The 27,491-nt window shown below is 32.1% G+C and overlaps 1 protein-coding gene across 1 annotated transcript; it reads right to left on the reverse strand.

Moving 5' to 3' along the window:
• Positions 1–1,533: 1,533 nt before the first annotated feature.
• Positions 1,534–18,147, reverse strand: LOC103495424 (calmodulin-binding transcription activator 2). The gene is given in 14 exon segments (XM_008456982.3): positions 1,534–1,992; positions 2,398–2,724; positions 3,246–3,822; positions 4,311–5,002; positions 5,328–5,861; positions 6,872–7,126; positions 7,128–7,195; positions 7,331–7,486; positions 7,661–7,838; positions 8,265–8,307; positions 10,883–10,971; positions 11,212–11,327; positions 12,469–12,588; positions 17,980–18,147. Coding segments are annotated over 14 exon segments (3,309 nt in total). The 5' UTR covers positions 18,020–18,147; the 3' UTR covers positions 1,534–1,878.
• Between the last annotated feature and the right edge of the window lie 9,344 nt (positions 18,148–27,491).

Genomic DNA, 27,491 nt, shown 5'->3' on the forward strand with positions numbered 1-27,491 from the left:
ATTATTGATATGTAAAATGACAATTAGGGACCATCAGGTTTGAATTGCACATCGAAATTACAAAGTTAAAATGTATTTGGTCGCCGATAACAATGTGATTGTTGATAACATGGTATACAATTACTCACCTATCTTCTAAGTGACCATTAATACCATGTTATAATCGCTTATAGTAGTATATAAAATCATTGATAACAGGGTATGTAATCAACTATAATTTGTTAAGCAACCATGCATATGTGGTCTACATCCTATTCTTTTTCGATAAAGATGAGTGACATAAGTTATTGAACACTTACCTTCTATTTGTTTTTTGAGTAGATGAATCATCTTCTTTGAAGAGTTCTTGCGAGACCTATAAGAAAACTAGAAAAAAAGTTGAAAGTAATTGACCGTGAAAGTGTTTCTGCTAAAAGTGAGAAAGTAGATTGCAAGTGAAAAGTTGAAGTGATCAACTTCCTTAACTAATCTTAAGAACGAAAAAAAAATGTTATTTTCACTCTCTTGAAGTAAATGGTGTCTTAAATGTTACTTTTTATCTACGATAGACCACAATAGACTTATATAAACACATTTTAGCGATGGATGTTGATAGATGTCTATATGTAGTTTATCGCAATCTACATTGATAGAAAGTAAAATTTCACTATATCTATAATTACTTTGACACTTTTGATATTTGAAACAACATTCTAAATATTCATATATATTTGTAAATTAGAAGTTATTGTTATCGATAACATTACACCCTTAGCTTTAGGTTAGGTTGGTTAAATTGACTAGGTGGCTACTTTTGTTGTTTCTCACTAGTTTTGGTGTTTATAGTGAATGAAGCTTTTCAACTAACAAGGAATTGGTTGTGTATTTCCTTGGATCACATATTGTTAGTGAAAGATAGAACAATTGAACATTTAAACTACAATGGGTGCGCCTTCATCCACCATAGATTTGAGCAACAAAATTTCATATGGATTTACCTAAACTATAATGATTACCATTCATCAATATGAAAACAAACAATGACTAGCATTTGTACTAGAATTGGTTTCTGGAAATGCATCTTGCCTCTCCTCTCATTAAGATAGACAATACTCTAAAATAATTAATGTTTTAAAATCAAACAAGGAGCAAAAATCCTAACAGGGAAAAGAAATTGCACTCGACACCACTTATTAGTTATTTCTTCACTCGAATTCTCAGTCGTTTTCGACGTAACTTTAAAATGAGTAATGCTTATAATCCCTTTGGATTGCTCCTTGCTTGATGATTTGTTTCACTAAAATGAAAACGACCTGACCATGTTTCCAAACTGAGTGAGAAAGGGATGTTCATTCTGTTTATATATGGCATCATTTTGGTCTACTTTGTGTTGTTTTGTTGTTACAACTCCGTGGAGCAAAATATACTGACAACCAATAGAAAGTCGAGCAAGAACATCCAATATCATATACATATATAAACATTTCACTAAATTCAACAAATCTTCAAGATGGGAAGTTGATGAAATTTCTTAACGAAAGTAGAGTTGAAAAATAAAACGAAATGTGCTGCAAGGCAAACTTCAAAATTACCTTTCAGAGAATGACACTAAAACATACAAATTGTAGCAGTAACAAGTGTTCTTTCCATATACAAATTCGCTAGTAATTTGGTTCAAATTTAATCAGTTGACACAATCTGGTTCTCCTCCATAAATTACATCAGGTAAACCTATCAGCAACCTATAAAATCTATACCCTTGTTTTGGTAGGCAGCCAAATACTGTGTGTTCATATATAAAGATCTGAATCTGATACATTAGTTAGAGTTGTATTTACAAGCAAAAGCTTAAGTTAGGAGCATCAGAGCAGAAGGCTGATTGATAACACAATCTGTTTCTCAATCAAATGTCATAGACATCAAAGCATCGTCATCCAGCAGTGTGTCGATATCAATCATGTCATCGCCTTCTATTACCTCTTCTGAAGTACTAGTAACAACCATAGCACTCCCCTGATAAATTTTTTGCAAACAATAGAACAAGCCATCAATGCACAATTATATTTGATCACAGAAATCAGTAGGAGAAGAAAGAAAGTTCCATAACCAAAGTACTAAACGTTATTAACTTCTTTCAAAATGAAACTCGAACCTACTTTTATATGAAATCAGTTTAAGTTTATCCAACAAATATATACACTTATATAGATGGATAACAGAAATAGTTGTTGCCATAGGCTTGCCTACTACAATATAATCAACTTCGTAGAACGCCCAATTCAACGCAATATTAAGAGTCAACATCTGGCATGGATATTAAACATATGAAATTCCCAACATATAAAGAAATGGAACTAAAACTAGAATCTATGACAAAACAAGACGAGCAAGAAAATGAAATGGGATAGATATTAATACCTTGGTTTCTCGGCACTTTTGGACCACAGTAAGAAGCCTACGGTATTGGTCTCGTCCCTCAGGATACTGCGCCATGGACTTGACTCTAGTAAGTGCTTTTTGAAATCTCTCCTCAGTCTGCCTCCTTCCTTCCTTCAGAAAATCATAATCATCCTCTTTAGTAGGCGGTGCCATCAAGGAGGGTGGATCCTTGGCAACTGCATCTGACCGGAAGCCTCGCAAACCACTGCCCTTCCGTCTCCATCTCAAGATAATCTTGTCTATCATTCCTACTGACCAGACAATCTTTCTATATTGCTTCCTCACCTGGTGTCCTCTGACATGGGCCTTGTAATTATGAAAATGAGAAGTTAATTTTCTGTTTCATCCTTCATGTAGCAGAAGAAAGTTCACTAATCACAAATCATAAATCAAGTAAAATGCGCTTGGAAAGCACCTTTCACACAAAGGTTCAACACAATACAGCAGTTTTCGATATATATTCTCAAAATTGTTCACAGCTGGCTATATTTTAGAACAAGTTTGAAAATATATTTTTATTTCACCAAAATTGGAAGGGTATCTTTACATCGCATTTCAAATTTTTCCTCACTAAACTAAAGTATCAGAATCTTAGGATATTACATACTGAAAACTAATTAATAGATACCGAGAGAAAATTAAATCCACAGAAGTAATATAAATTTTCCCCTGTTCGTCTATTTTCCAAGAATGTTTCATACCAAGAAAATTTAAGAGTTAGAACTTCGAAGTTTTCCTTACCTATTCTCATTCAGTTAAATATTCATAATTAACTAAACATATCACCAATATAATGGAGCTTATTAATTGTGTATGAGAGTGTAAACCTGAATTTTCACTATTCTTTGACGTATTAGCAAGAATTCTTTCCTCATTCTCCAACCACGGAACTTTTTCTGTATCTGAACTGCAGCAGCATGAGCTGGGTTGTTACTTAGTCCAGACTTACGTGCCCTGGCTTTCATAAATGAAAGAATACTATTATCTGACGATCCAAATTCATCAGTTCCACACTCCGATAATTTTTTCCTCTGAAATGACTGTACTCTTAATATCTGATATATACGGCCAGCAGCTTGAGTAGCATTGCAGACAGCAGTCAATGAATCCTTCAAGGACAAATCGCCAAAACCATCATTTACCGGTGTGGCCTTTCGTTCAGAAACAGTTTGCACAGCTTTCGTCTTTGAAACGTCTGACACACCATCGTCTACAGTTTCAGCCATTGATATGGAACTGACATAGCTGGTCAATGCTGCCTCTGCGAGGAAACCAGAGATCCCTTTGTGTCCATTAATAGATGCAAGATCCGCAGGCACTATGCCCAAAGGAACTTCTGGAGAAGGATCTGACATCAGTCCAGGAGAAGCATCCAGTGTTATAAGGGTTACAACTGTCAACTCCCTGCATGAAACAGGGTCATCAGCATGGAAATCTACTTAAATTCAGATTAGCAGAAAGTAATTAGGAGAACAAAATATAACTTTTCTAAATATTTACCATTATATGACTTATAACATTCTTTATACTCGAATATCTCATAACTTTCCATTCCTCACCAAAGCAAAATAAAGATTATATCATTGCACCCTGATACTGTAATTTTAGCATTACTCTTCCTTCCATCTTTTTAGGTTCTTACATGCATCTACACCAATCCTACTGTATCTATATATGCTTAACATGAAAGAGAGAGAAAAAAAAAACAACTAATTCCAGTCAGCCCCATTGTTTTGTATCTTCACGAATTTTCGAGCTAACTTTTGAGGAAATAAAGGTCTCTTGTTGATTGATATCGAAAGAATAGGCACCAAGCATTCTTTTTTGCTTTATCAATGAGTCAGATTAGTATGAATGAAAGGGTTTTCATTTGCAAGTTTCAGTATCCTTGCCTGCCACATAATGCTGCCCAATGAAGAGCAGTCCATCCATTAATATCCCGAAAGTTGATACTCACTCCAGCAGCTACAATTGGTCTGATGGCCCAATCATAACCAAGGGCTGCTGCTAAATGAATTACCCCCTGCCCCTCACCATCCAATATATTAGGACCTTTGCCACCTTCAATAACTTTGTGGATAAGCCATGAGTACAGCTTTTCTTTCATCAGCTTTACAAAAAGGAACTCCTTGCTTTGATGCTGAATTTGATCATTCTGAGGATTTGGATCTTCCCCATAACTATCATCTTCTTCCTTTATTGTGATAAGCTCTCTGATTAAGTTTTGCTTCTCCAAAGCACCTTCAGAGAGGTCATTTGAAGGATCTGAAGGTTCAAGGGACAATAACCTCTCAAATCGTAAATGCATATGTAATTCTTCTGTAGCACCAGCAGTGTATATATCGGTAACATCTACATCTTGCGCAGAGCCCGCTAAGTAATCAAATTCACGCACCTCACTGCAAGCTACTCTGTTGGAACATGTGACATAAAAGGGGACTCGCCCAACACTATGTGGTGGTGCATGACAGCACAGGATTCCATCAGCCAAAACCTCTGCAGGGACCTCAACTTCCCCAAACATACATGACCAGTGGCAGTTTGTGCCATTATTGTTCCCCAGAAACCTCCCTATAACCACAACCTGATTGAGTAAAAAGAAAATAAGATATTTAGTTTTCTGGAAAATAAAAAAGATATGCTTGGCTCTTTTAATAAATAAATACAATTCATATATATAGAAAAAAAAAAAAACCACAAACCTTCAATGACTCACAAGTCGGCAAATTATGTAAAACATAGAAAAGAAGAAAATAACATATTATTTAGAGCAGGTGAAGTGAAAGAAATCAATAAGGAAATCTAGACAAATGGGGATAGTAAACCCATGAATTTCAAAGGCTTTGGTGGGACATTTCTCAAGATTAATTGGAAATATAACTTTCTCAGTTTTACAAACATTGGTTTACCTCAGTTTCTAAATCTGTAACTGTCCACTTTGGAGAAAAGGCTGTTATACTGAAAAGCTGGTCTTCAGAAATAGAAGGGCTTAATGACGAATCATCAACCATATCACCACATTCTACAGTGGTCCAAGACAAGCCAGATGATGGATGCATGTGCAAATCATCAACTTCCCCAAGCTCCTTAGATACCCACCTTGAGAAGCTGTCGACTTTCTTCAAACTCTCCTCCCCATCTATTAATGATTGTTTCAAAGTCAGAGAATAGCTGATGGTACCTTCTTTAGGCATATCATTGTCAGAACTCAACCTCATAGCTGGATATGATTCTCCTTCTTTGAACTGTAATTCAAGGTTTGGCAAAATCTCCTCATTCTGTTTGCCAGGATGAGCACAAAACATCTCATGACCACTTCCAAAAGTTGCATCGTGAGATTTTTGCGCAGTTAACCTGCTATCTATGTCACAAACTGAATACAAATCTGGAAAATGATCAACGTGCTCTTTTGAAAAGGACAAAGTGTTGTCTTCAAAAGGAACCTGCAGTTGAATCCAGAAAAAAGTTATAACTATCTGTAGCATGCAATTTTTAATAAATTATTTCATATTATGAGTGTCGAGTAACACGACGAGTGAGCAAGAACACAATTGAATAGCATAACTCCATTTGAAATAAGAGGTGAGGTGACCAACGACTTTCATGTGACATTTTTATCTAAAGACTCCAACCTTCCTACATTACCACCTCAAACAAGCCTACATCTAGATTTAGAATATGGTTGGAACTTTAGAAGCAACCTAAGAATTTGAGCATGAGTCCGACCAACCCAAGCCGAACTCCCTACAAAAAAGCATGAGCCACCACATTCATAAAGTTTATATCCAGAGTAACCAAAGGACTATCAACAACTCATCATTTTCAACCATAGTTTTTTCAATCAACTTCTCCTAAATATGTTTTCATTCTTTTAGAGAAAAAGTTGGTTACCTAGATTAAAAAAGGAATAGATAAGTGAATACAACTAGGTTAGAGTGAACATAGCTCAGCGGTAATTGACATGACCTTCTACCGTAGAGGTGGAAGGTTTGATTCTCAACCACAAATGTTGAACTAAAAAAATAGATAAGTGACTACATGAACCACTTGTTTAAATATGTGTAAGTATGTAAAGTGTAAACAATATAACACAACTTGCACTAAATCTCCCACCCTACATATTGTTGAACTGAAAATATGTGTTTGTCAGTGTGTATGTGTGCATGTACAGTCATATTAGTAGCTCTCTTAAGTGCAAGTATGAAACAGAAGAATTATAATAACAAGCCAGGCTAAGAATCACTTGCCCCTCTGTGATATAATGCCAGGCTGGTAAACTTTCTACAACAAAAAAAACTTCACCACCCAAATCTAGTCTACCATAGCCCAACCCAACCACACCAAGTTTTCTTGGGAGGTATTTGAGGCCTATGTAGATTGAATTATTTTCTTCAATCAGATGTACAGATTGGATTTAAGAGAAAAGAAATGGAACTGAACAAATTCAAAATACCTGCCAGTTTGATGTCATTGTCAGAGAATTCCCAAAGTCCTCTTTAATAGCACTATTACTGGTTAAAATCTTGTCAGGAGTTGAATTCTCTTGTCCAATGACAATTCCAGAAGACAGAGGTTCAATTGAAGAGGTTAAAACATGAGAAGGTACAGTTTGATATCCAGTTGTACATTGATGCAAGATCTCTTCCCACGAGGCAGAACTGAGTGTCTTCTGAGAACCCATCATACTAGTATCACCACTGTTACCCCCCAAGTCCATCTTTCTGGACTTGTGCTACATAATCCACAGCAGGAACTGATGACCAACCTTCAACGTTGTCTGACATGTTACACAAGTCAATATTGTGAAATGTCAGATTATGTCAAAGCTTCTATCAGAGAGAACTTGATAACTACATTGTATATTTTAACTATAGTAGTGGGGTTTGGGGGAAGAATTCTTAAATGGCCTTACTGGAAGAGGAATGCGGAAAATAAAAATTTGATTGACCAGCATCTGGTTTATTCACCAGAAGACCATTTCCCATTTTTGGTGACGTGGGAAATGAGTGAAATCTTGAAGTTGCTTGGTAAGTGTCTTCTGCACCAAATTGCAAATTCAAGTGGCAACCTCCATAATAAATGTAGAGTAAAAACTTCGTAAACAAAAACAGAAACCAAAGCAACATCTATTTGTTTAACTTTTTTATCCACTGAATAAAATAATCTTAAGACCTTGAGATCTACATAAAAATAGAAAAAATTCAAGGAGCAAGAAATAAACAGCGAAGGAAAATGAAAATACCATTATCAGCATCTTCACAAAATGATGTCAAAGTGCTAGTCGGACTGGGGGAGTCTGCATTTTCAGAAGCTGCTTGATTATGACTGCTGGAATAGCTAGAACTTTTAGTACTGCTCTTCTGTGAACTTGTTGAAACCTCATCAGTCTCAACGACAGCTCCAACATTGGTTCTATTACCCTGATTTAAAAATTGATAATATGAGTTGGATAAATAAATTAAATATTAATGTCAAAATTCATAGCTGTTTTTGAAAAAACTACAGATGCATAAACAATGCACGTTTGCAGAAGATGGAAAAATACTTCATCCTATCGTATCTAGGGACGATACCAATCAAGAATGAGATACTAATACAATCTCATTAGGCCCAAACAAAAGTTTTTATAAACATCTGGCTTTTGACCATTTTGTCAAGAACTTCGTCTTTTGTTTACCTAAATAAGAAAACTAGATTATTCACTGAAAATAAAAATAAAAGAAAACATGCCCATAAGAGGAAACAATAACTTGTCAGAGAAATCGAGATAAATTAAAATAATAAAGGTAAGGAAAATTAGATAAATTGGACAACAGAAAGAGCGAACAAGTAAAGCACTATATTACCTTGACTTCCAAGTAGTGGACAAAAACTATGTGCATTAAATGCCTGCAACAAGCAAATGAGCCGGTGAGGGAAAAAAAGAGGATTATCGCAAATGGCAGAGCTGTGGAAAATATTTGCAAAATATAGCAAAATTTCATATTCTAGAAATAATAGACACTGATAGACTTCTATCAATCTATCAATGTCTATCGATGATAGATCTAAAAGTTTGTTATATTTTGTAAATATTTTGGTTCATTTTGCTATATTTGAAAATGCTTCAAATAATGAAAAGGAAAATTAATTTATTAAAATAAGTGAATAATTTTTAAATTTTAAATCTAAGCAGAAAGGCTATAATAGAAGGCAACAATTAACCTAAAGGGGATATTGAGAAGAATTTTTTTTATTTCCCCTTTTGCCCTTTTTAGTGATTGGTTATGGAATATTTTAGGTAATTTTGCATCAAACATAACTTTTTAAAATATCTCATTTTCCACTTATTTTTTGGCGTGAGCGTATAAGGAAAAAAAAATAAAATAATTTTCCCATGTTTTAAATCAAATGTTATATCTACTTTTGCATTCACATGTTAAGAGGTATAGCATAATACACATATGGGGCATTTTCAAATACAGCAAGATTGAACAAAAATATTTACAAACTATAGCAGCATTTGAGATTCTATCAATAATTTTCCTACACATACTATGGTTTTATTTTTAAAAAATAGCATAATAAGAAAATTATTATGATCTAAACCTCACAAATATTATATTCTAAAATAACACAAGTAAAATCTTAATATATTAAAATAAGTTTCCATACACACACACGCACATATATATTAAAACATGTGTAGCTTAAATTTTTTACCATATTACGAGACAACTATACTTTACATTCTAAAGCTTCCGAAGCCTGTACCCCACTGGTTTCCTAAACTCAAAAAGTTTTAAACCTACATGCTTCCCAAATCAAATTTAAAATATTAAACACCCCCCCCCCCCCCCCCACCCCAAACAACCCTTAAATAGTAGAAGAGAGCATTTCTTGGATGCACTCCCAGAAAATCTACAGTATTATCCTTTCTTGTCTTCAAGCTTCATGTTCTACCCATGGCCAAAGAAGACACTCTTCACCTTCACCTGCCCCTCCCAAAAAAATCAATCATGCAGACTTGACACTGAAAATCTAAATAAGTAAAGGAAATACATCCAAATTCCACTTAGAAAAGACTGAATCAAGGTAAACCTTCCTTCCACAATGTAACTTATCTTCCAAAAAGGAAGAGACTATTTGAGTTGTCTCATAAAATAAGTCAAGGTGCGCGAAAGCTGTCCTGGATACTTATGGATATAAAAATAATTAAAAAAAGAAAAAGAAGGAAGAGGCTATTGAACTTCTCCGCAGTAAGATCCTAAAATGAATGGCTCCTAGGTCTGCGACCAAGAGGAAGGCCTAGGTAAAAAGATAGGATATCACATAAGCTACCCTAGATGCCCATCTACTAAGCTTAGAAGGATCACATTTAACCCCAACAATAAATATTTTTCCCTATTGATATTTAATTCTGACAGTCAAGTAAAAATTTTTACTTCAATTTTTACACGGTCTCAAAAAAGATAGAATGCAATTCAGATTAATAAAGTCCTTCCCAAGGAAAAGAAGTTCATATCCATAATATATTAGGCCCAAGATTCGGACCAAGATTCTAGATTCAAATTTGGCACCTAATGGTCGACCTTACAACATCACTCTTACTTCTCTTGAACTATTTTAAGAGTAAAGACTATCACTCAAATCAATGGGTTCTTTCATAATGCTTTATGCTCACTCACATGCTTGTTAAGAAAACTCCAACGGTCCAAGTCAAGCATGCTAACGAGGTAATGCTAGAGTTTCTATGATTGAGCCACCAAAAAGGTGCACCTTATTGATAAGTAGTGAGTCAATGACTACCAATTCTTTTAAGCCTTTTTTAACCATATTTTCATATTCTTAGGATCTCTCTCATTCAAAAGAGGTCTCGACTCATCATGTACCTCCATTCGCATTACAATTTCGCCAGCGAACTATAGGTGAGAAGATCAATTTGTCTCTACCCACCTCAAACCCCTAAGGGAGTTGTTGTCAACCTCTAAGGAATGATCCCACTCATAATGTCCCACCACAAGTAAAAATAGAAAGGAGAAAGAGGTACACTTTATCTTCAACCTCTAGTGGCATAAAATTTACCTCTTTTAACTTTACTATTGATATTTATAAAACATACAACAAGACTATAATTTTGTTATTGAGATTTTGGGTCGTCAATTGGAAGTTTTTCTTTTTTTTTTCTTTCCACTATATTTCTTTGATTAGGTTCTTCTCACGTGGCCTTATTTGTTTGCAATTTCAGTTTTCATATTTCATGATAATAGTCCTACATCTTATCCCGAAAGAGCACTTTCCGGATAAACTTAATACAAATGTGATGGTCACAAAAGAAAAATTGAACAAACTTGCTCCAAAACTGTTTGTGAGGGAAAAATGTGAGAATCAATCTCATGAAAGACAAGAACAAAGCATAAAGCAGATTACAACGAAAATGTAAACAAGAAAGGCTGAGAAAGATTTACAGCGGCATCATACTTACTCTTCAAGCATCCAATAACTGCGCCTTTGAAAGTTCTCATTTTCTTCTCCATGGGCATAATAGCAGTGCAATACATCAATGCTTCCAACCTAATAAAATTGTTAAAGAAAAGTTACCTCCAAAACTAAATAACAAAGTACATGTTTTCCATTAAAAGGAGTAATAAGAGATGAAAAAAACAAGAAAAGCCCAAATATCCAGTAGCAAGGAAAAAAGATTATCAGAACAAGATAAATAAATAAATATAATAGCTTAGCTAATAGCTTAATTTGGTGATTGTAGAGAAAAAAAAAATCTATATTAAGAAAATGGCGCCTTCTGTAAGTTACCTTCAGCTTCTCATGAGCTTCCCTTACAGTTTTGCCATCTTTCTTCTTCCTCCATTTATGTCCATCCTTTCTAAAGTACCTCAGAACCTTCCGGTCAAAAAGAAAAAGTGACCCACCTGAAAGGTAAAAGTAAATGTTAACGGGAATGGTATATCCAAGGAATGCTAGCCTTAGTAGTTAGTGGTAAATGGAGCAAAACTAGTTGAACTATTTCAAGTTGATGAGATAAAGAGATAGGTTAAGTTCCATTTTTCATCATAAAATCTAACCATGCCATTATTGTTCAATAAAACAGAAATTAAAATAATATCCAAATTATATAAGGTTGGGAAGGAACACAGCTTCTGGTGCAATGGCATAGTGGTTTCGGGGAGACATGGAAATAAACAAGGGAAAGTGAGCCACTGCACAATTGGAAGGCAGCTATCGCCAAATCTCAAAGAGGCAGTCAGCCTTGGAGTGGTTTACTCTTTGGTTGCCTTTAGTGCCTTAGCATAGACTACGAATCTTCAGGGTTTTTCAAGTACAACCTTTGCAGTAAACTGACGTTACTATAGATAGTGCTTAAAACCAATATTCTTTCTCGTGGGAGGAGAATCTGAGGTATAACTTACTTATGAATTGTAAATGGAATATACATTGGATGAGGAACATTTTCTAAAATAGAAAAAAGAGCCCAATTAACACGTTTTAAGAGTTCCTTACCATGCCCCTACCACTGAAAGAATAATGCATAATGCCAACATAACCTATTACGAAAAGCACAAGAATAGATGCATTTGAAATGAAACCCCCATTGTACTTGCAAAGTGTCCAAGAATAATATTAAAATGTGAAGATCTTTGCCAGATGTGACTTTTAGGAAAAAAAAATTGAACATGGGCGAACAAATAAAATTTCCAGTTTCTGTTTAGATGTGGATGTACATCAAGTGTGATAGGACATGAAAAAGATCTTGTTCTGTTTCATCAATCACCATTCACTATTTATTTGATGTCCTTCAATTTTCAGATTTTACAAATCAGATTGTTGCTAGTTGTTCCACAGTGGCCAAGTAAACATTTTATTCCGTATTCAAATTATTTGCTGGTTTGGCGATATTCCAGGTAAAAACCTTCAATTATCTTACTTTGTGTTGATCGTCTCAAAGAAGAAAAACAGAAGATAATAATGGAGTACATAAGACTGATTAAGCAACCTTGGCAGTCAAGTTCACATAACTAAATATTTGTTAAGTAATGATTGTAAAAATCATACTTGATGGTCTATCTGGAGGCTCTGAAGCAATACGAAACTTAGTGTAGTTCCGTAGTATTTCACAAATTTCAGCTGGACGTAACCAACGATGTTTTGCTTCTATCAATAACTGCTCGATATCTGCATGAATATAGGCCATGTCAGCCATGAAAGAAAAAATCAAACAGTAGTTCACTTCACAAACCCAAAAAGTATATGTGTTTTGCAAGTAGAAATGATGGCCAATGATAGATATTAAAACTATGCTTTATGGCCTACTAAAATTACTAAAATTGTTCAATAAAAGCCAATGCTCAATAGAGAAGTTTTAACAGCTGTGAGAAGTGAGCAAGTGTATGGCAAACATGGAGCTTCAAGAACTAAAAGCAAGAGTGCAGAGAGAACCTAACGAGATATTAACATTTATTTTTAAAAAAACGGTACATACAACAAGAACGGGTTGGTTAAAATATTTCCCATAGAGCATGTATGCGCACATTAACAAAGTAACAATGGTTTTGCCTTGGATATTCCATTTATTCAAAGAAACCATTTCTTATCCAAAAAACAAAAACAAAAAAAAATATCAACACGTAATCTTTCTTCATACAAAATAGTTTGAACAGTTCACTAAACAACGAACAATTTTTTTAAAAATAAAAACTTACAAAAGATCAAACTACCAAAACCTAGAATTTATGCCGACTAAGAGCCTTTCGTTATAGGGTAAGAAACCAGAAACCTTCTTTGTAGCCCTTTTGGTGCGATGATATATCTCATCTCCCCCTTTTTTGTATTCTCCTCTTTGTTAGTACATATTTTGTCTTCTATCCCAAAAACAAAAAATTTAAAGGTCTGTTTCCTTTTCACAAATAAAATATAGGCTCTCAGGCTTTTGACTCCAAGCTTCTCTCTCTTTCGTGTGATTGGACATGGCCACATGGGAGAGGGTATATTGCACATACACAAAATATTGCTTTAGCAAGAATGAGATATATACCATGGTAATCTTGAGGCATTCTTTACTTTTGTTAGGGCCACCATGGCACACTCTTTGTTCAAAGGGCTTGGATCACATTCTTTGGAAATGTAAGTTTTTTAGTACGATTTGAAATCAATTTTTGGAGTCCTTTCAGTGTAGAACCAAAATGAAAAAATTAATATGCATCAATTAATTCAATAACACAAGGACTAGATTAGTATCTATACTAGGTTTGTAGTGGAGGGGTTGTGTGTTATTTTGTGCAGCCATTGGGGTGAAATGAACGACAGAGTTCTTAAAGGGCTTGAGCATTCACCTAACAATATTCTTTGTGGCCTTTGGTGGCGATGCCTTTTGTATTATCCATTAGGATTATCTTATTTTGCTTTATGAGGCCCTTTTTGCAGTTGTCCTTCTCTTTTTGTGTGCATCTAATGAAGCCTAAAGAGATATAAGGAGAATTCTCTCCAAGAATCCAATCAAATCTATTACTTATGAAAGCTGTTCATACAAGAAGAGAGATTCTCTATATATAGAGAGAATGGTACGATTTTATCCTAGTCCATGCTTGATTTTTTTCCTTTAAATTAAAACAATTGAATTTTATACTAGACAAAGTTCGTCAAATCTAAAGACAAATTTAAGAATATAATAGAAAAAAAATTAGAAAACACGAATTGCCATAAAAAAAAATTGCAATTAAAGGTTAGATTTGAAGATGTGGATGACAGATAAGAATTCCAACAGTAGTTTGAATCAAAAAAATGCAAATGAAGTTTCAATCAATAGGAATGATCGTTTTACACAACTTTAGACGATAATGATTTTAAGTGAAGTATTTTTCGTAGGTTAAATTATAATAAAACTTTGTTACGTGTTTCAAAAACATCCTTATACTTTCTAAACTAACAATTATACATTTGCTCTTTCATAAATGTTTAAAAAATACCATCGGATAGAAACTCTTTGAAACATTGGGAAAGAAATTTTAGACGTAAAAATGTTAGTAATAATAATAATTATAGAGTAACGTATCAAACTTTTGAAAACACACGAGTAATCTTGAGATATATACCATGGTAATCTTGAGGCATTCTTTACTTTTGTTAGGGCCACCATGGCACACTCTTTGTTCAAAGGGCTTGGATCACATTCTTTGGAAATGTAAGTTTTTTAGTACGATTTGAAATCAATTTTTGGAGTCCTTTCAGTGTAGAACCAAAATGAAAAAATTAATATGCATCAATTAATTCAATAACACAAGGACTAGATTAGTATCTATACTAGGTTTGTAGTGGAAGGGTTGTGTGTTATTTTGTGCAGCCATTGGGGTGAAATGAACGACAGAGTTCTTAAAGGGCTTGAGCATTCACCTAACAATATTCTTTGTGGCCTTTGGTGGCGATGCCTTTTGTATTATCCATTAGGATTATCTTATTTTGCTTTATGAGGCCCTTTTTGCAGTTGTCCTTCTCTTTTTGTGTGCATCTAATGAAGCCTAAAGAGATATAAGGAGAATTCTCTCCAAGAATCCAATCAAATCTATTACTTATGAAAGCTGTTCCATACAAGAAGAGAGATTCTCTATATATAGAGAGAGAATTAAATGCAAGAAAAAGTCTTAGAAGGATAATTAAGAAGGAACTTAATTTCTAAAATGGGAAAAAAAGAATTACTCGTGAATAAACCAAGTTATCCTAAAACCTATTACATCCTATTCTATTCCTCCTAAAAAAATTTGTCCTTGAGTTTCAAAATAAAAAATGAGGATAGAAATAAAAATGTAAACCAACTCCATCAACGTCTTTTTGCTTACCCGTGTACTCTTTCATTTTGTTTTTCTTGGCGCTTTGCTTTTTTGCTACCTCGCAAAGATTAAGTTTAAGAGAGAAGAATTTATAGTGGTTTAAAAAGGTTTCAAATGTCTGGTTCCTAGGAATCTTGTAACTGCCCCTCGATTTGATTTTCTTGGATGAAGCCCTTGGTTGTATAGCTAGACTTCTTTTTAATATATCCGTGAGTGTTGAGACCAGCTTATAAACACCTCAACTGCTCTCACCAAACAACCTGCTTGACCCTACTTTATTAGTCCATCGCTCTTGTTTACTATTAGACCAGCCCATTATGGACTTTTTTGTCGCTTCTTTTGTTGAGGTGTCTTTATGTATGTGGTATGCCCTTTTATTATCTTTCATTTTTCTCAAAGAAACTGGATTTCTCATTAAAATAATTGATAACAAAGATAAGCCACCTTTGAAACTAAAATCCAAAGGAACTTGCAAAATATATCTCGACTGGCATGGATGAAGAAAAGAGTGATGTAAGCTTGCATATATTCCTGCTGTTTCACTATAATTCTCTAATAACTTCACACCAAATCTTCCACTAAAAATCTTAGAAACATCAAGCCAAAGAACTCGTGAGCAATCTTATCTTCACATGTATGATGAGGTGATAAAGGAAAGGAAGCAGGGGTGTAATCGGTTCAAGAGGGAATTTAGCCAAAACCAATTTTGAAATCATTGTTTTACTAACCCAAACCAACTACTCCACCTACGCCAAGCACCAAATCAAATTGAAAGAAAACTACCAAAAAATACTATCCAAAATGCAGCCTACGTCTTTTCATATTATATCTAGAAAATTTACCTAACTGACAACTATAATTCAAACCAATCAATTTGACCAATATCATGGGTTTTTTCTGTATTTTCCTGAACCAGTAGATAGAATCAATCGAGCTGCTTATAAAGATCCCTAAGAAAGAAACCATGCTATCCCATGTATTGTAGAAAGTTTAAGCCCTTACAATTATGAGAACTTGTGATAAAATACAAAAGGAGAATTTGAACCAAACTTTCACTTAAATAATGCATTCACAGTGAGCATTGGAAATGAAGAAAACCATGTCAGTTTTCAACAATACTTGGTGGTAGGAATTCTACATTTCTTATTAAAAATGATGCAAGTGCACCAATTACCATATTTCTGTTCAACACCTCACCAATCATCCCTTTATTGCCAAAGTTAAGATTTTGAGAATTAATGTAGTTCTCAATACTTGAGAGGGAATGTCATAAGGAAGAACTTCTTAATTTTGTATGCTCAAAATAGAAATTTCCATGTAGTCATAGATGGTTTATTTGTCGATTTCTAGGCAAACAAACTACAACATTGTGACATCATTCCCCATTAAATACATGCCTACTGAATAGGCTTTTTTTTATACACTTCCTGGGAAATTCAAATCTATGGCCCCATTAAATTCAGCATTGGCCTTGAACCAATGAATTACCCACACTATCAATCAATAGGAAACTACTTTGGCGTGCTTACGTTTGTGCAGTTATGTGGGTTATGTGGGATGAGAGAAATCATAGGGTTTTTAGAGGGATTGAGAGGGATGCTAGAGAAATTTGGTCTCTTGTCCGTTTTCATGTTTCTCATGGGGCTTCAATTTCGAAGGACTTTTGTAACTATCCTTTAGATACGATTTTGTGGGCTTGGTTTTTTGTATTCCCATGTATTCTTTCTTCTTTGTTTTCTCAAAGCCGTTTTCGTCAAAGAAAAAAAAATACAATGTAAAATAACTTCAAAACTTTCCTCAAAGTAAGTGTGAGAAGCATCACATGATTAAAAGGTGAACGACATATTCCTTCGAGCTTTCGCTTCTTTGGGGACTTCATCCCAAACTAGGAATTTTTCTTTGAGCTGGACTACTAGTGATTTGAATGAGTTTGCCTATAGCTACCATCAACGTGGAAAACTGAATTCTCTTCAGTTTTTCAGAAACGTTTAACAAAGACAGTCGCAAGTCCGAGATCCAACATCCAAGGAGTTCTTGAATTTTTTGTTCGTAGAAGGAAGCTTCAATTTCCACGGAAATACTCGCAAGTAACCACTAAGGTCATAAAATGGTATTTAACTAACGAGATCCGTCAAATATACAATCCCCCAAGTTCTTTCTCACAAACAGAGCATATGTTTCATGCCAAAAACTACTCCGTCTGCATAATCATAAAAATTGAACTCCCCATCGAAATTTAAATTCCAACCAAGTCAGTAGCACAAAAGAACCTCCCACCTCCACCCCCCACCCCCACCCCCACCCCCACCTCCACCTCCACCCCACCAAAAAAAAAAATGATTCAGATGTAACTTCAGCTAAAGAAAACTAGCTCAAGCGTCTGCTTAGTAAAACTAAAGACCCAGAATAATAACCTTTAGAACAAATGAGACCAAATTTGAAACACCCTATAATTGCTCAAACAAACCGAGAACACGGAATCACATTAGCCCCGATTCCATCCCCAGTTCCAAACCCAACCATCCATTCAATAACAACTTCCCAATAATTCCCAGGCCCAAAGAAAAGCAAAAAAAAAAAAAAAAAAAAAAAACCCATTTCACCCAACCCATGAAAAACCCACATGAAATGAAAGAAACAATCGTAGAATTGAAGAAGTAACAGAAGTAGGCGAAGTAGAGCAAAAAGAAGCCACAAAAATAAAATAGAGAGAAATAAAAGAAGGAGAATCGAAAAATCTGACCTAAACGAGGAGCCAAGCCGTAAGATCCACGGTCCGCCATGGGAGGAGAGTAAATCAGAGAGAGAGAGAGAGAGAGAGAGATTGAGGATGAAAGGGAAATGGAAGAGAGAGGTAGAAATGGGGGAAAAGACTTTCGCAGTCAGTCTTTGTGAAATGTGAATGACGTAACCTCGGGGAAACTTAGAAATGAAAGGAAAAAAAAAAAGAAAAAAGAAAAAAGGGGAAGAGCACATTTATTATATTTTCCTCCGTAAAAATAATTTTATTAATTTATTTACCAACACTAAAATTAAATTAATTTTCAAGCTGTGGGACCCATTTGTCCTTTTATTTTTTTCCTCTCTCTTTTTTCTTTTTTGAAAAATCAAATCAAATATCCTCTTTTCTTTTTTCTTTTTTCTTTTTTCTTTTTTCTTTTTTCTTTTTTCTTTTTTCATTCCGTATGTTACATTATGAAAAACTATATAATAATAATGTAATAATGTAACGGAATATTAAATCTCGAGCTTGCTATTTTTTATTTTATTATTTTAAGCAATGTGGTGTTTTATTTTAATTTTTATTGGACAAAGATATATATATATATATATATATATATATATATATGGATGGATGGATATTTTTATTTCATATTATTTTGACTGCTCTTTTGTTTTATATACAAAATTTAAAAATATCATCCAACATTTTAAATCATTTTCCTCCAACAGTCTTTTTCGATGGCTTTATTTCTTCCTTAGAAGAAAATTACACTCCCAAGTTTTTAAAGAGGGTAAAGTAAATCAAAATATTTATAACATATAGCAAAATTTTAGATTTTATCTTCGATAGATTTTTATTACTGTCTATCAATATGGTCTATAGAAGCATATTGGTGTCTATCATTATTTATTATTGATAGAATCTTAAATTTTGTTATATTTTATAAATCTTTTGTCATATTTGTCACCTTTTAACTGTTTTCTTTTATAAATATAGTATCAAATACACTTTAAACAATCGTTTAGATTACAATTCGATATATGAATATGATACTAAACTTAACCTATTGTTATATAACTTTTCTATTTTCGATCAAATTGATTTGTCGTATGGGATCTGAATTTATTTGGAAAAATTACTATGTTGGTGTCTCACTTATCTGAATTTAAGGCCACACCTACTCGTACACATAGGGCATGTAACAAAATATAAAAACATGTGAGTGAATACATGATGATATGTAGGATTCTTTTTGTTTTGTTTTTTTCTTTTGGCAACATTCTTGTATATGTAGTTCACCTCAACATAAACAAAGGTCTCCTACTTCATTATTTTAGCTTTGTTAGGCTACTTCTCTTGGACTAAGATTTTTTTTTTTTTTTTTTTTTTTTTGCCTACCTAAGTTTTTGTTTAAATAAAAAAAACATTGGATTATATACTACTTTTGACTTTGTACTTACGTCTTTGGTTCATTTTAGTCTTTGTAGTTTTAAAATATGTTCATTTTGGTCACTGTACTTTCAATTTTCATTCATTTTTGTCTTTCTAATTTTATAATGTTCGTTTGTTATTGTGCTTTCAACTTTAGTTCATTTTGGGTTTTGAATTTTCAAAAAGTTACCACTTTGATACAAAAAACATGAAGTAGAATGAACATCTTGAAAGTATAAGGACCGGAATGAACAAAAGTTTAAGGTAATGAAAACTAAAAGGAACGTTTTGAAAATATATCGACCAAAATAAACGAAAACTGCGAGTGCAAGGATAAAAATAGTATTTAAACAAATAACATTTTAAAATTTTAACAACGATTATATTTTTAATACAAGATATAACTGAGAAGGTGCACAGCTATATCTTGAATTAAAAATGTTTTTGTTCAAATTATCTTTTTAGTACAAATAAAATTGTGGGGTTTAAGCTATAGATCTCTCGCTCATCGACATATATAAATTTCAGTTGAACTAAGTTCTTATTATATATTTGAACATTAAATACATCCAATAATAAGTCGTTCATACAACCCATCTCCGTTACACTACTGAGGAGAAAGTTCCACGATAATTTTGTCCTTTTGCACTTTATATATCCTAGCAAATAATTGGAGATGAACTGATCAACTCACAATTCTCCGATACAAATATTTTTATTAATAATTATCTATTTGTTACAGATTTTTTTCCGAATCTGAAACTTCAAATTTGAAAGTATAAATTTATGTTATGATAACTATGCTACGATGTAAAATATTTATAACTAAAGAAGGAAATGCTTAGTTCTAACGTATCTAAAACTTACTAAGAAAGTAGGATTATAAAAAAATGAACTTACACAAAAGTTTTAATGTTGCAAAAAAAGTTCACTTAGCAAGTTTTCTTTCCTAACTCCTGAAATGTGATTGTGTATAGGTTAGGGAATAGACGTATTTATAACAACTAGAAGTAAGGATGGTACGATTTTGTCCTATCCAATAATCGTTTCTTAGTTCAATATCGTCCATGCTTTATTTTATTCCTTTAAATTAAAACAATTGAATTTTATACTAGACAAAGTTCGTCAAATCTAAAGACAAATTTAAGAATATAATAGAAAAAAATTAGAAAACACGAATTGCCATAAAAAAAAATTGCAATTAAAGGTTAGATTTGAAGATGTGGATGACAGATAAGAATTCCAACAGTAGTTTGAATCAAAAAAATGCAAAAATGAAGTTTCAATCAATAGGAATGATCGTTTTACACAACTTTAGACGATAATGATTTTAAGTGAAGTATTGTTCGTAGGTTAAATTATAATAAAACTTTGTTACGTGTTTCAAAAACATCCTTATACTTTCTAAACTAACAATTATACATTTGCTCTTTCATAAATGTTTAAAAAACACCATTGGATAGAAACTCTTTGAAACATTGGGAAAAAAATTTTAGACGTAAAAATGTTAGTAATAATAATAATTATAGAGTAACGTATCAAACTTTTGAAAACACACGAGTAATTTTAAACAGAACTGTACATCTTTTGCTATTGGAGTTTTGGTAATATTTCAATTTTGAATTTAAACGATTAAAAAATAGTTCATGTTGGTTTTTTAAAATAACATTATTAGTTTAACCGATATTGGAAATGTTGTGTCAAATTTTAAAACAATAACAATCTCGTCTATCAACTTTTTTTCCTTTTTTCAAAGCTCTTTAGAAAAAAACATTACAACAATTTAAAAGAACAGACTCAAGCCACGAACTATTAATATTTTTAGATTAAATTATCATTTTTAGTAATTGTAATTTCTGACTTGTTCAATTATAGTTTATATATTTCTAAATATCCAATGTTAGTTTGTATATTTCGATAAATTTTAAATTTAGCTATTTACTATTATTCATTTTTAAATTAAAAGAAAATTGTTGATTAACTTTTTCCTTGTAAGTTTGAAAACATGTATTCATATATTTTATACTTTTTTCCTCACAAATTATCATTATTATTTTTAACCAAATTTGCAAATATATAACTTTGAGAAACTAAATTTAAAATCATACATTTAAAAATACATTAAAAAAAATTAACCAAATTTCAGGCAACATCATAGTTAAAACAAACTCGAAATATTTAAAAAAGAAAAAACACTGAAAACTTAAATGTAAAATTTTGAAACGTAAAACTAAATCGACACTTTACAAATCGAAAGGTTATTTTAAATGACAATCTGTTTGTAAATATACCGCTATAAACTACTATTTATATCTATCCTAATACAAATATATACAGATAGTAGTCTATCGCAGTCCTACATCAATGAACGATAATATTTTGTTATATATTTTGTTTCTTTTCGTAATTTGCTTTCTCCCCTCCTTCCTTTTTAGTGAGTAAAAAAACTCCTTTACATTTACGACAACAATATGTTTTTGTTCATTTTTTTACGTGTTAGAAAGAAAAAGGCTAATTAGAATATTTGGATCTAGCAAAGGCTCTCCCTTTAAGTTAATACTTTTTAAATCCACCCAAATTAAGGTCATGTGTTCACAACACACAAAAGCCACTTTTACATCTCAAGTTTTGCTAACTTTATATCTACATACTTCACTTTCAATAAATCATTCTTTACTTTATTTTATTTTCAACCAACACTCTCTCTCTCTCTCTCTCTCTATAGTATTTTAGAATATTTGAGAAATAACCCAATCAATGTAAGATATAAAGTTAAGGGGAATTGTCAAAAATAGCAAGTTTGACAAAAATATTTACCATCTATAGTAATTTTTTTTTAGATTTTATCAATGATAGAAGTTGATTGACTTCTATCACCGTCGCTGGGGAATTGTCAAAAATAGCAAGTTTGACAAAAATAGTTACAAGTTATAGCAAAATTTCAGATTCTATCGATAACAAATATTTGATAGACACTGACATCCTTCTATTAGTGTCATTAATAGACAGTGATAAAAGTCTATCAGTTTCTATCATTTATAGAATCTAAAATTTTTGCTATAGATGGTAAATATTTTAATTTATTTTACTATTTTTAAAAATGTCCCTAAAGTTAATGTATAAGACTAATGATTTACTTTATTTTACATGGACTCACTATTAGACTTATAATTTTAAATTGGTTTTTTCCAAAAAAAAAATTTATACTCGGTAGCAAAATATATATTTGTATATATTTACTTTAAATTAATCAAAACACCCACTTAAGAAAAATTATCAAAAATGATAAATATGAGAAAATATAGCAAAATTTCATATTCTATCACTGATAGACATCGATACACACTGATATGCTTCTATCACTAATATTAATAGAGAGTAATAAAAATCTATCTGTATATATCATTGATAAAAACTAAAATTTTACTATATGTCGTAAATATTTTAATTTTTTTTTTTACTATATCTAAAAAAATATCTCATTTTTAAATAAATCAAAACTTTTAAACATTTATATTTTACTAAGTTTATAAATAATTTTAGAAGTTGTGTTAATTTAAAACAATATTCCAAAAAAAAAAACAATACATATTGTTGGAAATTTTAGAGAGCATCTTAGGAAGCAAAGGAAAGGGCGGTGGTGTGTCCACAATGATGACATGGGAATGGGACGGAAAGGGAAACAAAAAGGGGAAAAAAAGGGTAAAAGTGGGAATTGTTGAAACATGAGAAAATACTTTATTTAGGATACTTATTTGTAATGACAATTGGCAACCATTTTTGTTCTTCTTTTTTTCCTCCAAGATAATTATTTAAATTAATCATTCAATTACAAACCACACCATTAAACTTTGTAGTAATTATTATTAATTTTGTTTATTTTTTAAAAAAATTAAGTATATTAATACAACATATATTTCTAATTAAGACACTGAGTAGGTGTCTGAGGAACTGAAATATAACCGTCGTCAATGTCAAAAAAAATAAGATTTAATTGAAAATTGTTGAAATTGAAAATATTTTATTTAAGAATATATGGAATTTAATATACATATGATGTACGAGTACAATTGGCGCCTTGTCATTTGTAGATCTTGTACTTTTTTTTTTCCTTCAAAAGTTTTATTTAAATAAGCTATTATTGAATCACAAAAATGCTACAAAGTTTGGGAGGACAATTACTTGTTTTCTAAAGACTACTATTACGGATACAACTTTTGAGAGTTCTAAGTTATGTATTCCTAAGTATATTAGAAAAATTATATTAAATAACAAAACTTCTTAAAATACTTACTAATATTATTAGATATCACAACAGCTTATATTTGATATACCATGATAGACTACTATCTATACAAGTAGGTACATATAGTGTATCCGAGAAAAAAGTGGTTTTTACCCACTAATTCCATTTGTATATGTTCATATGTTCTACTACTCATACATTCTTAATGTCTATGTAATCCATCTCTTACTTGTCACGTGCCCTCCAAGCATATTTTTTTATGACTATGTAATTGGTCTTATCATTTAACTTATAAATACCGAGGTTTTCAGTAGATTTGGTAGAGATATGTACATTCGTGAAGAATCCAAAAAAATACGGAGATAAGTGAAAAACTTTGGAGAAATTTCCAATTTTCATTTCCATTTTAGTCATTTTAATTATTTATCACTGTGTTACATTTTCTTCACATCTATGTTATTATCATACATCGTTGTGCTTCTTGATTTTATAACATTAATGACATTTTTAAAGATCTTGAATTATATTTTAAACAAAGTAACGAACAAGCATAGAGCTTATAAAGGGTTAAAGAGTATTATTACAACTTTTAATAGTTCAAACTTATTTTTGAAATGTGATAATAACAGTCTGTTTATACACTATATATATATATACACGATAATTAAATTTTAAAAAATTAAGTGATACTTTCGAACCAATCAGACTGTAATCTATAATTTTTTTTTTTTTAAAAAGAGAATTATTGGAATGTGAGAAAATATTTTATTTAGGATATATATTTTGTACGACAAATGACAACCATTGTGTTTAGAATTTTTGTCCTTTTTTTTTTTTCTTTTTTATTTTGCAAAGAAAATTGTATTTAAATAACCCATGGAATTACACACTTACATGTGCCCCCTAATGATCCTTGTCGGACTCCTCTTGTCCTTACCAAATTCTCTCTTCATTCTCATACGTTCTACTAAAACTAATATGAATGTCTTTCTCTCTCTCTTTCTTTTTTTTACGTATATCATTTTCAAATGTAGTTCTACTTTCGTTTTTGTGGTCGGATTTGAAAATATCTTAAAATGTTTAGATTAAAATACCATTTTAGTTCCCATATTTTGGTTTAATTTTAATCTCGACACCATTTTAGTTCCCAGATTAAAAACTAGCATGTAACGGGTTATGAATTCCGACACCAACCTAAGTAGTTACTGTTTTTTTTTTCCTTTTTGTGTAAACACCTATATATAAAGGTGTATAACAAAAATAGCGTGGGGGGGGGGGGGGGTTTACATGATTTTCAAAACAAAAAGAGAGAACGGAAGCAAGAAGGAAAGTCTTGTAGTCATCCCAAGAATTCTTTAAGAAAGCGATCTTTTCTGTGTGGAAGTAGGCATTTTCAACCGAACCATGTATATCTTGTGTTCATCTTTTATTCTCTTTCATCTTCGATTTGTGTGTGTTCTTCTATATTCGTAATCTAAAATCGCCATCAATAAAATATGGTTTGCAGAATAAGAGAGAAAGAGACCGAAAAGAAAGATAAGTATTTCATTACAATTTCTTTTCTTTTTGTCTTTACCTTTCGTACGTGTAGGTGCATCGTGTAGATCCATCGTGCAGGTGTTTCGTTTAGCCATCCTCCATTTGTTTCGGGCCAACGAGAAAATCAAAATTAACCCCGACATAGCATATATATATATATATATATACCCACACACACACACACAACTTTGTTAAGTTTTTTAGAGATAAATAAATAAAATTTGAAGACATATACAAAGGGAAAACAAGCTTTCTGTTTTTGTGGGAGAAAGACTATTGTTTCATGTTCTTGAGCATATATAGTGGAGAGGCATGTGGACCTTATAAGCATTTATTTCTCACCAAAATGTAATATATTAACGCTTATTTATTTTAAAATAGCTTATGAATTTGGACATTCCTACTTTTTCCTGTTCTTTTCTTTTTGATATCTATATAACCCTATGACTACCACAAACCACAGAGTTACAACAATAGAGATAACAACCCTGGACAGTTACAACAGTAGTTTCTATGTCTAAAACCAAACTTATGAGGGCATAACACAATCAAACTCATAAACAAGGGCAAGAATATATCCATACCAAACTTGGGATATATATATATATATATAAGTGATTAAGATAAACCCTTGATTTAGAGCAACCAACTTCTAAACTACTTTTAATGCCCCAAGAGGACTTCATCTGCTAACACCAAGCAAGAATGAGAGATCGAGTGGAGTACTCACGTACCAACCAACTAATGCCACCAGCTGACTCGAAACGATATCAATCCAAAAGGCATTACTGCCCTATCTCTCTTCACTAAAATAGTTTCGATCTTCTTATGTGGATTTTCGTGTAAAGAATCTTGGTATTTGACTCGACCTCAGCATTCACATCAAACCCAATGACAATGGAAAGGGTGTGGGGATGCGTGAATGAACGACAACAACGTTCTATCGTTGTAAAAGTGACAAATCTGAAAAAAAAAATCATATAGAAAACACTATATCTGTTAAATTTGCAAAACACTATGAGAGTGGAAGCACAACCATCATAAACATATTTCGTCTAAAATAAAACATTATTTAATATATATTGTAATCTAACACTTTAAAATTAATATTAAAAATACAAAAACTGATAATGTGATAAGACATATGCTCCCTCTAACCCCCTACGTAAATACGTCAGTGCATATTGTACCTTTTCATATAACTATTTGTGCTTCCAAATATTTTTCATAGACCATATTCATGAGAAATGTTCTTGAATCTGACAAAAGTTGGAGATCCCAAGGAGTCATTAACCACCTACCTTGCCTTTAACCCTAAGGTCTCAAAAACTTATATATATGTAAAAGTATTGAATAATTAAGTTGTAAAAAAAAGTTAAATTTCAATATAAAAGCCAAAATGCATAAGGCTTAGCATGAAAACATACAATTGATCTCACAACAATCAAATACTGATTTTACTAAACACTAGCTCTTAATTTTTAAGTTCAAATTGAATTTTACCAATGACATATATACTACAAACCGATTCTATCGCCAACGATGATTTTTTGAGGTAAGAACTAAGGATTATAATAACATCTCTTGATACAATAAATAATATTACCTAAAAGTCTCCAAACATTATTTCAAAATCATTTATTTGTTATTATATTCACTATTCTAAATTCACCATTTTTTTTCATTATTTTTAACGGTGTTTACTATTTTCTTATCAAACTAAAACAGTTTACACATCAAACACATACTATTACGATCCAAATAAGAACAATTTATACTTCAAACATAAATTATTATAACTAAACTTTAATAACAGTGGTTGCCTCAAACACTCCTTAAGAGAAAATATACAAAACCAAATGGATTTTAGTGAGAAAAACAGAAGAAGGGAAAAAGTGGAGGAATGGGTATTGAATTGATGGGTGTGTAGGACTTTCTTAACAAAGACGCAAAATCCTAGCTGTACATTAGTCAAATTAAGACCAAGTCAACATTTTGTAATTAAGTATCTGTTTTCCTTTTTTGCAATTTTTCTTCTTCTTCTTCTTATTATTATTAGAGTTTGAATTAGTCAAAAGACACAAAGTTTCGCCCACGTGTCATCCTTACTGGAAAGGTCGCAAACTTCATTACTGCTTTGCTGTTTTAATGGCCGTAACGCGCCAATTCCCCCCTTTGCTTTTATGACCAAATATCTCACCACTATACTAATAAGCTATTATGTTTAAATAATATTTTTGTTTTTAAATCTTCGGTTTTAGTTCATGATATTTCGATAAATCTTAAATATAGTTTTCTAGTTTTTATTATATAT

The sequence above is a fragment of the Cucumis melo genome, chromosome 1 (genome assembly GCF_025177605.1).
Source record: "Cucumis melo cultivar AY chromosome 1, USDA_Cmelo_AY_1.0, whole genome shotgun sequence".
In the NCBI taxonomy this organism is placed as follows: Eukaryota; Viridiplantae; Streptophyta; class Magnoliopsida; order Cucurbitales; family Cucurbitaceae; genus Cucumis; species Cucumis melo.